The 10,790-nt window shown below is 51.8% G+C and overlaps 1 protein-coding gene across 2 annotated transcripts; it reads right to left on the minus strand.

Annotated features, from left to right (window-relative positions):
* Positions 1–481: 481 nt before the first annotated feature.
* TNFAIP1 (TNF alpha induced protein 1) lies at positions 482–10,738 on the minus strand. Of its 2 annotated transcripts, none has more exons than XM_055577157.1 (7): positions 10,602–10,738; positions 7,128–7,445; positions 6,414–6,583; positions 5,699–5,788; positions 5,564–5,616; positions 4,585–4,780; positions 482–3,121 (listed from the first exon to the last, which is right to left on the minus strand). In XM_055577157.1, exons 2-7 carry the CDS (start codon positions 7,330–7,332, stop codon positions 2,885–2,887), a joined length of 951 nt encoding a protein of 316 aa, XP_055433132.1. In that variant the 5' UTR covers positions 7,333–7,445; positions 10,602–10,738; the 3' UTR covers positions 482–2,884. The 2 variants fall into 2 exon arrangements, with proteins under 2 accessions (XP_055433132.1, XP_055433134.1); XM_055577159.1 differs by lacking the exon at positions 10,602–10,738 and adding an exon at positions 9,899–10,532.
* Positions 10,739–10,790: the final 52 nt, after the last annotated feature.

Here is a 10,790-nt window from a genome sequence, read left to right on the forward strand (position 1 = left end):
TGTTGTCCTTAATCCTCCACCTTAGCTCAGCTGGCAAAGAATCCGCCTGGAATGCAGGAGACCCCGGTACGATTCCTGGGTCGGGAAGATCTGCTGGAGAAGGGATAGGCTACCCACTCCAGTATTCTTGGGCTTCCCTGGTGGCTCAGCTGGTAAAGAATCCACCTACTATACGGGAGACCTGGGTTCGATCCCTGGGTTGGGAAGATCCCCTGTAGAAGGGAAAGGCTACCCACTCCAGTATTCTGGCCTGGAGAATTCCATGGACTGTATAGTCTGGGGTCGTAAAAAGTCAGACATGACTGACCGACTTTCACTAATCCTCCACCAGGGGGAGCCTGGGTTGCAGGGCAACTGAGTGCAATGGGGCATAGGCCCCAGTGAGAATGTAAGGTCAGGTGGTGAACAGAAATACATGAATTATGTCCACAGAGCAGTGAGTGACCAAGCTCCACTCCCTGTAAGCACGGCTCTGAACCACTGCAGTGTAACACAGTTTTATTAGAAATTAGTGTTTGTTTCCATCACCTATGCTGAGCAACAGAGAATTGAAGTTACATGATAAAGAAGTTCTTTCATGCCAGGACCTGTGCCATCCTTCAGCAGACCCTGGTCAGGTAATAGATCAGAACCTAATAATGCTGGCCTGTGTGGTTAACAGCAGGCTTCCAGTTTTCTTAGAAACTGACAAGGTTTAACCTTCATCCACACTTTTTGTGTACATTCCCCAGGGCTGCTCAGAATTGAAAAAGTCACACAGCCAAGAGCATTTTCTGAATAGGGCTGGGAAACTCAAAATTCCCCAAACCCTTACAACACAGTCTGACTTTAAAAGCTAAGATTACTTCAGTGAGTTCAATGTTAGTATTTTAAAACCAAAGAGATATTTTCAACTGGAGGAGGTAAGTGCCCAGAGTCCCAGACTGTTGTGCTGTCTCAGGAAGAAAAGACTGCTCACCACTGAGACAGCTGAGGATCTCAAAGTCCCAGCAGTGAAGAGAGGCCCAGGGACTGGGGAGGTTAAGGGACAAGCATTAAAATACCTCAGTGGGGAGCTGGGACTTTGAGTATTAAAGGGCTTCGGGAAGGCAGCTGAGGAAACAGACTGGTGGCCTCAAGCAGAAGCATTCCAGTCACTGTGGGAAACCCAGAGTTGGAATCTGGCCAAAGAAATGGATTTGTCTTCATCTTGTTACTCCAGTGAAGGCTTGAAGAACCATTCATAGCTGACCATCAAGGTGCCTCACCTGAAAGTCTATACATTCAAGAATATGACTAGCGTAAAACGCCTGATTAGAGTCACCTTTCTCCTGCCCTAGCACAGGTCTTTGTGTCTACTAACCCTGGCCTGGCATTTGCCCATAGGCTCAACTATAAGCAGCCACTTAGCTATGGTCAGAGTAGTCAAGAGACATGAACTTGATCAGTTATGTCCTTTCCTGACTGAGTGGGTACTGCTGAGTGCAGTGCTGGTTTGTTAGGTTGGCTGAACAGCTCCCTCCTGGTGGCATTCCTTTAGAAAAGAATTCAGATAAGCAGCTGCCCGCGGGCCAAGCCAAACAGAAGGGAATGAAAACCGAAGCCCTGAAGAGGAACTTGGAACTTGCACCCTTACCCAGGGGTGCAGCATCTCTAGAGCCAAATTTACCCAACAGGAAAGAAATGAAGAACCCTTTCAAGGCTTTTAGGCTACACACATTCTCCTGTGTTCAGGGACTCACCACTGGGCAGAACCACCATCCCCAAAACCAACAACATGGATGGGGGTGGGGGGATGGATGGCCAAGCATAACCACTTCAGTGGGGACCCCGGGAATGCAGGGCTCTGTGTTTGCTGTCCTCGGATGATGGGCAAGTGGGTGTGGGGCCCATGGGCTCCAGCCTTCTGCTGCAGCTCCTGCCCCCTGCCACCACAACGGCCCTCTGGGCTTACAGTAAGTGAGGACAACTTGCTTCAGAGCCAAGGGCGAGAGAATCAAAGAGAACAGTCATGTAAGACCCTAAAAGTCAGTGCATATGTGACTCTGAAGATGTGGGGGTAAACTATCCTTTCTTCTAGGGGTGTTACTAGGACCACAGGTCCTAACTTACACAAACTCACCCCGTCAGTGCTCTTTGGGTTGGCTGCTTGGCCACTGTAGCAAAGCTAGAGCTGGTCAGTTTTTTTATTGCTTCTTTCCCCTCCCTTAGATTGACTCTACAGGGAAAAGGGGATTAGATCAGAAGATGACGTGGGTCAGGGAAGATTACAAATCTCCTGAATAAAAGTACAAAGTGCTTAAAGAAACAGATCCCAAAGGTAGCAAAAGGGCCAAGGGTTCTGCTTTACCACGGATCTTGGAACCCTGGAGGGGTAGCAGAAATACCCAGTCCCCTCATTATTCAACTAAAACTAAAAACTAGTCATTTCCTAGATTATTTGTTAAAAATGTAACTCATCAAGCCTGTGCTTAGGAAAAAAGGAGCCCCACCTTCTGTAAGAAACTGGGCCTCCACAGCACCAGAAGCCACCTTCCTCAGAGAGACCTGTTTCCCGTGGGCCTCCCCTGAGGCCTAAAGTAGCCTTCAGCAGAGCAAAGGGGCGCTCAGCCAAGGGAGGAGAGGAATGCTCCCAGTGGGAGGTGGACAGGTCAGTCCATTCAGCCCAGGGGCAGAAAGGGAGGGGCTGAGCAAAGGGGCCAGTCCTCCTGAAGTGCTGAGGGAGCCGGGCAGAGAAATTCGAGCCCTCCGCTGCTCAGGCCCTCTGACCTCCTAGGCAGGTCCTGTCGTGCCTCTGGTTGCTGGGGCAGAGACCCAGCCAGCAGCAGAGTGGGGTGGCCGAGGGGGCAGGGCTCCACAAGAGGGGCGATGGGGCATCCCGTGCCCTGACTCCAGGAGGGTCTCATTAATCGCGATGGGAGGACTGGTGGCCGAGCTGCCGGTCATCGTAAGTGCTGTAGCGCTTGACGTGGATGCGGCGGACACGGTCCCGCAGTTCCAAGGTTTCCTCGTCTTCACTGGGGGAAGCCTGGCTGCGGTTCCGGCTTGTGGCCTCCAAGAGGGAGTTGTCAGGGACTCGGGGGGTCTCATAGAGTAAGACGTTGAGTGTCTCCTCATAGATTCGGGCCTCTGGGAATTCCACCTGGGACGAGAGAACAGCATGAGGTTTCATCCCAAAGAGGGCACAGCATGTCAGGGCCGTTGGCCCTGCTAACTCCATGAGGCCTCCAGAAGTCTCTCAAGAGACATGACTTTCTGTCTTGCGAGGGCGGGTGTAGGTTTCCTCTGAAGGAGGCATGAGGAGATGTATTCTATGGACATAAAGATGCAGAAGACTAGTACCCTGCCCCACCCAATCCCAGACCAGTGGACTAGTATGTGGAGAGGTCAGGGCCTAGGTACAAACAGCTCCCCCACTTACTAGCTGTGGGGTCTCAGGCTTAACTTTGTGGTACCTGAGTTTCCAAATGTTAACACTGACCTCAGAGACTGTTGTGAATGTTATATGAAGATTGTAAAGTGTTGAGCAGAGAGCCGGGCACACAGAAAACAAAAAAGCCTACTTGCTTTGAGCCCTTCACATGCACACAGCTCTCCCCCGAGACAAGCCGCCCTTCCACCCTGGCAGTCTGTCGTCTCCTAAACACACCAGGGCAGCTGTTCTCTGGGGAGGCACCATCTGCTGGCAGCCTGGGGAGAGAGCTGGGTTTGTTGTGCATGTGCGCTCAGTCATGTCCAACTCTTTGCGACCCCGTGGACTGCAGCCCGCCAGGCTCCTGTGTCCATGGGATTCTCTAGGCAAGAATATTGGAGTGGGGTGCCATTTCCTCCTCTAGGGGATCTTCCCAACCCAGGGATCGGACTTAACATCTCTTGTGTCTCCTGCATTGCCACTGGCGCCATCTGGGAAGCCCCAAGATCTTTATATATTTATATATATGTATGTATATATGTGTATATATATAGAGAGAGAATATATATATGTGTATATATATAGAATATATGTATATACATATAGAATATATATGTGTGTATATAGATAGAATATATATATGTGGGTGTATATATAGAATTAAATTTCTAACAGCCCTAGTCTCCGTTTTACAGATGATAAAAATTGAATTTGTTATCTCCTGTCAAATCCCTTACTCGTGCCTGGCAGTGTGGTGTCACTGCAGAGACAAGCTGACTGACCAGGAACGCCCAACCAGCAGGGGCTGGAAGACTGAACAGCTCTTTCTCCTGCCTTGCACTGCTTCTCCTCAGAACTGTCTCATTTTCATAACAGTTCTGTTAAATTCATACTTTCATTCTCAGATCTTCAAATGAGGAAACTGAGGCCCAGATGGTCTAAATGTCTTATCCAAAATCAGAAAACTGACTTTGGGACCAGGATTCAGATCTGAATTGGGCCAACTCCAATTACCCCCGCTGGTCAACAGCCCTGCCTCTCAGCTAACCAGAGCAGAGTTCTGTGCGTTCCCTGAACTCCCTGCATTGGCTTTTGTCCTTGACCGCCACCACTGCGGTGAGTGTGGGAAACAGCAGGATGTGCGCCCGGCGGTGAAAAGTGCAGCCGCACACAGGCAGGCAGAAGCCCCGTACCTTGGTCTGCTTCTTCTCGGTGGCGTACACGATGGAGGTGCAGCACACCTCTGCCAGCTTCCGGCCCTGCCCGTAGAAGGACCAGCAGCAGATCTCATCGCCGATGACGTCCTTGATGAAGAGCACACGACCGTTGAAGCGCAGGGAGAGCTTGTCGAACAGCTCGATGTTTTTCAGCAGGTGGTCATCGGAGTTGCTGAAAAACCGGTGAGAGCCCACCGGCCTGGGAGTGAAGGCCCAGCACAAGGGTGGTGCAGGCTGGGCCCTCCCCTGCCCTGCCCCAGCCGCGCCCCCCCCGTCGTGCTCACAAAACGAGGGAAAGTCAGGACGCCAGAGGGACGGTGAGAAAGGGTCACGGGGTCCCCTGTGAATCTGGGGGCCTCTGAGGGGAAGGAGGTGAATTGGACTTAAGTTACAACAGAGAGCTGAGGGAGGGCCTCCTCTCAGCAGGCCCAAAAAGAAGGAGGCTGACTGCCATCTCAACAGGTCCTCCTGTTAAGACGGCAGTCAGCCTCCTTCCCTTGCTGCATGGGTGACCCTGGCAATATGTCTGCCCCGGGGAATCACTGAGGGCCTGCAGCCTCCTGCCTGTACCTAGCTATGGCCTGTTGAGAGGACACTGCGGGATGAGGAGGCCACTGGCCCGGATGCAAAGAACAAAGGCTGCCTCAAGAGGAGTTCCAGCCGCCTGGCCTCCCACCCCTGTAAGAGAATGCAGGGAAAACCCCTGGCCCGCTGCCTGACATGACACATGTTGAGTTACACGTTCATGTTCAGTCTTGTCTCCATCCCGGCCAGGGCCCCGCACTGAGTTCCAGATGCCTCGGCTCTGATTCCCCTTCTGCTCTGTTCTCCCGAGACCCAGACTCATGCCAACTGTGCCAGGCGTGCAGGTGGCTTCCCTTGAGTCTGCTGCCCAGTTTGTCCGCTCAGCCCTTCCCTGGGCACCATCCCCCACCCTTGCCAGGGTGCCCCCTACCTGGTGTAGGAATACTTGTTGTTGCTCCTGTTGTACAGCAGCTTCACCACGGGCTGTGAGGGGAGAGAGCGTGAGGGCCGGGGACCTGGCACCCCCAGCCTGCCGCCCCTGGCGACCTTTTGGCGGTCCCAGTACCTTGGTGGAGGATTCGATGAGCCTTTCCTCTTCCTTCAGGGAGGTGATGATGGGGATGTTGCACACAGGCTGGAAGGAGTCCTTCTTGTCCTGGGTGACACACAGCAAACAATCCTTTTTTTCCAGATCTTCTGTTTGCCAGGCTTTTCCCAGGAGCTGTCAGAGCCCCTCTGCCATGGCCACCCCCTGCTTGTTGAGGCATCAGATAGAGACAGGAGGCCCCTGGCAGGAGAAACTGCCAACTGGCAAGCAGATCCCCATTTCCAGAAACCTAAACTCCAGATACCTAGGCATATAAACTAGAAGCAGGGTCCGGTCAGTCCGCCTGAGTCCGTCACCTTATAAACTGACTGGCTGCCAGCTTGCTGGGGCTTCCCTTGTGGCTCAGCTGGTAAAGAATCCGCCTGCAATGTGGGAGACCTGGGTTTGATCCCTGAGTTGGAAGATCCCCTGGAGAAGGGAAAGGCTACCCACTCCAGTATTCTGACCTGGAGAATTCCATGGACTGTATAGTCCATGGGGCCACAGAGTCAGACATGACTGCGCGATTTTCACTCACTTTGCTAGCTTGCTTAGCCTGGGCAACATGGTGTGTCTAACTAGTTTTGGACTCATCTCATATGTGCCATGTGGCCTTCCAGGAACTGCACCCTACGTCCCTGAAGGAGGGAGCCAACCCCGACCTCATCAGCCCGCCCTGCCTCTGCCTCCACACCTGCAGGGCAGACTGGCACATGTTCACCAGCCCCTGAATGAGGTAATATTTCGCTTCAGCCATCAGTTCCTTGATCTCTTGCCGGTTTTGAGGGAGGACGATCGTGTCGTCTCGGAGGTAATTCAGGATGGTGCCAAAGTGCTTTCCGCATCGGTCTATGAGGATCCAGCCTAGGGATTCAGACAGGCCCCCGAGGGTTACTGTTTGTCTCCAGGTACCTCAGGGCAGACAGCAGGCAAAAACCACCTGATGAGCCTGGTGGCAGGTGATAAGGAGCACAGAGCCCACGGCACAGGGTAACAGGAGGAACCTCCGGCTCTAAGGTCCATGGCTGCTCTCCACCCCTCCTCCCTGAAACCAAGAAGACACAGCCCCTCCAGGCCCACCTCCTGGCAACACTCCCACCCAGCCCTGCCTGCTTTCTGCCCACTGCTCAGGCACTCTGGTGATGGTTCTTATGAGAATCTAGTCCTGTGTGAACTTTTTAAAAAGTACAGCTCTTCTCCCTGAAAAATATGTACACACACAACATTCCATGTACAGTTTCAGAGAATTCTGAAGCTGCATAAAAACTCCAGGTGAAGGAGTCCTGTACTACATGAAGAAGAAAAATGAATCTAGATTCCAGATCTGCCGGGCTTAGGCCATGCTCTGAAGTCACTTCCTCCTCCCACCCCCCACTCCAACCCCGCCCAACAGGCCCCCACGCCTCACCTTCTTTGTCGGTCAGCACCTCCATGCGCCCACTGAACATGGCCTTGAGCATGGTGTCGTGCCGGGTTAGTGCCCGCACAGTGGTGTAGTACAGGGAACCGCCCACATTGAGCTGGACGTATTTGTTGCCCAGGCCTCCTCCCTTGAAGCCACCAAGCTTGGGCTTGGCCCCCGAGGCTGGGCACAGACAGGTATCCCCCGACATCTCCCGCTGCAAGTAGATCACCACACGGCAGGAGGTTGGCTTGGAAGGCTCCGCCGTGGTGGAAGGGTCACGAGTGAGTGGCCAGTGGAGGCCAGAGCCTCATATTCTCAGCGCTGTGAGCAGGACATGGGAGAGAAGACAGGAGTCAGTGGAGGAGAGCCCGCAGCTGGGAGGGGACAGGAAAACAAACGCTGACCATCCAGTCATTCTCTCCTTCTGAGCCCAAGACTCCCTGACAGAAGCTGAGCCTTAGGCAACGACAAAAAAGACATTCCTGCTGTTCTTCATGGTACCAGTTACCAGGTCTGGGAGCAGAGTTTCCCAGAACCCAGTGCTGGTCACCTCATCAGTGTTCCTGAGACCCCTCCCAGCTCTGGGTGACAAAGAGGTCAAGCAAACTCTTGGAGCTAATCAGAGATAGCTCCAGGAACAGACTAGGCAGAGCAGAAGACCTCACCCTGGGGATCCACCAGTTAGACTCCAGTTGTTTTCCTCTCAAGGTTCCCAGGATCCAAGATTTCCAGCCAAACCTTCTGGGAATCCAGCCAGCCTAGGAGTTTCCCAGGAGTCTGAGGGACAGGATGCACTTCCTTTCTAATGACTCCAGGCTTGGGGCAGCCTGCACCAGTGCTTCCTTTGAGCACCACCCAGAGTCTGGCTTCAGGAAGGCAAGTAACAGCAACTTCAGGAGAACACAGATTGAGCCAGACTGGAGGGAGCTGGCCAGTGTTCCTGGCAGAGGTTATCCTGGTTCCCGCTGAGGTTTCCTGACCTTCCTCTTTTTTGGCATCAGCCCTGCCCTGAGTTCCTGAAATTGTCACCATTTTTCAGGCTAGAACAACTACAGGATGGCTATTTTTGCTTCTTTTTTCCTGAGAGGGGACCCAGCCCTATCTCCTCCTCTCTTCCCGCCCAACAAGAATGGGGAAAAAGAACCAAATAATCAGTCTAAGAACAGTTAAGTGATTTGGAAACTGAAACACTGACAGGAGTTTACAGGGTGGAGAAGCAAGGAAGGCAAAGCCAGACCACCCCTTGTGATCTAGGTTCTACATGAAGAATTGGTAGAATTCATTCACCAAGAGAAAACAAAAAGCCAACATTCTTTGCATGTTTACTCTTTTCCAGGAACTACTCAAGGCATATATATCATCAGCTCATTTAACTCATTTGTCAATAAGACTATTGAGTGCCTACCAAGTTAAGCAGGAGGAAGAGATGAAATGATACTGTCCTTGAGTTCAGGAATTCAAAGAAACATGAATATTCTTGTTCATTAACAAGAATAAAAATAATAAGAGTATTTATCGTGTCCCTGCTTTGTGCCAGGTGCTGGGGATACAGATGAGAACAAAAGAGTCAGTCCCGTGAAGCTAACCTCATAGTGGGAAGACACATACAACAAGAAAATGAAAAAAGAAGCAGGCAATTTAAGAAGCGAAAAATATACTTAGTAAAGCGAGTGACTAGGAAGACAGACTCATTTAGATGGGGAGCCAGGGTAAGGCTCTTTGGGAAGGTGACATTCCAGCTAAGCTCTTAAGAGCATTCCAGACGGATGGAAGAGTAGGTGCAAAGTTCCTCAGTCAGACGCAAGTTTTAGAAGCAGAAATAAGGCCAAGGTGGCTGGTGCAAAGAAAGAAGGGGGAAGATGGCTGGATGCGAAGTCAGGGAAGGCAGGGGTGGATCATACTGAAGAGTGGATTTTATAGTAATTGCAATGAAGATCAACTGTAGGGTTTAGAGCAGGGAAGCGATATGACCTAAGATCACCCTGCCTACTGTGTAGAGAGTAGACTCTGAATGCAAGAAAGCAAGTGTGAAGACCAGAAGTCTAAGCAAGAGACGACGAAGGCATGGACTACAGTGCTGGTAATGGGAGTCAGAAAAAAAAGTGAAATGACCTCACTTCATCATCATAGCATGCTGAAGTTTACATCATTATCTCTTCTAAGTGTAACCCAGAAGAAGTGCACTGGTTTTCCCACACTTACTACTCCACTCCCCAAGCAGTGCTTAACACAATGCCATGCACATTTGTAAGTATTCGTCAATCTGTTAGACTGAAATTGTCCCCAAAAAGATTTAAGTAGGTCCCCAGTGGCGCCAGTGGTAAAGAACCTGTCTGCAAACACAGGAAATGCAGGTTTGATCCCTGGATCGGGATCATCCCCTGGAGAAGGAAATGGCAACCCGCTCCAGTATTCTTGTCCCAGGAAATCCCATGGACAGAGGAGTCTGGGGGGCTACAGCCCATGCGGTTGCAAAGCGTTGGACATGACTGAGTGACCGACCATTCATCCTGGGAAGAATGTCCAAGGAAGGGCCAGGACAGGTGCTGTATGAAATACTGAACTCCTTTGGTGGTTTGTACAGTATGGATGAGATGAGCGCCCCGCCCCAGTAGACTGCCCAATCAGTAAGTAATCTTGAATGGTATGAGATTACTTTACCAAACTCTGCCCACCCGGAAGGAATAAATCCACCCCTTAACAGGTTTTAACAAGTTCTCTATGCATTTTGTGTCTAGCCCCAATTTCCCCAAGATCAAAGAAAAGGAGCTCACCAAAGGTTAGGCGGCTGCCAACAAAGGAAGACAAATCCAAACTAATCTATTCTTTTCCAACAAAGCAATTGCTTTGAGCCCCTGGACGACGTCGGCTGAGATTTCAGTTGCTCAGATTCTGCCCAGGCCAATAGGTTCCAGGAATCCTGTGGCAGGTGACGCCCCAGAAGGTAATTCCAGTGAAAATGAAGTTTCCACTGAAAGCTCTTCCTTCCGGACTTTGTGTGTGGGTATTTGGGGATGCTCGGGGCCTATCTGTGTCACACTAGGCAAAGCGAATGGGAACCTAAGCGGAATAACGGGCAAACAATCACGGCGGTGTTAGAAGGTGGGGTCCTAAGGAAAGAAGGTCCCAGAAATTCGTCACACCAGGGATGGCGAGGGGAGGAGCCGATCTTGGTCAGAGAGGGCGGATCTAGCAGAAAATCCAAAGTGTAATCCTACTGCTACATCCAAAAGGTGTGGGGAAATTAATACAGACCCAACCTCTCCATGACAGTGTAGAGTCTTTCCCAACTCGTACCCCTTCTCACTATTGAGAAACAGAAACCGGTTCTGACACCCATTCCCAGGGGAGGATTTGAGCTCTCCACCCCCCTTTCGCCGTCCCACGCCTTTTCCCCAAGACCGCGTGGGGCTCTGTTTGCTCAGCCCAGGACCCAACCATCCCTTCCCCTAGGGCATGGACCGGCTCGGCTCTCACCCTTCCCGGTGGCGCCTCTCCTCTCAGCCGGATTGCAAATCGACACCGTGCCGCCCCCGAACTGTGGCCGCGAGAGCTCCAGCAATCCCGGCCGAAACTCGCATCCTCCACCCGAGGACTCCGCCCCAAGCCGGCCGGAGCCTGAGACTAGAAGGCGGGGCAGGCCCAGCACCCAATCAGGGCGGAGGG

This window comes from Bubalus kerabau, chromosome 4 (genome assembly GCF_029407905.1).
Source record: "Bubalus kerabau isolate K-KA32 ecotype Philippines breed swamp buffalo chromosome 4, PCC_UOA_SB_1v2, whole genome shotgun sequence".
In the NCBI taxonomy this organism is placed as follows: Eukaryota; Metazoa; Chordata; class Mammalia; order Artiodactyla; family Bovidae; genus Bubalus; species Bubalus kerabau.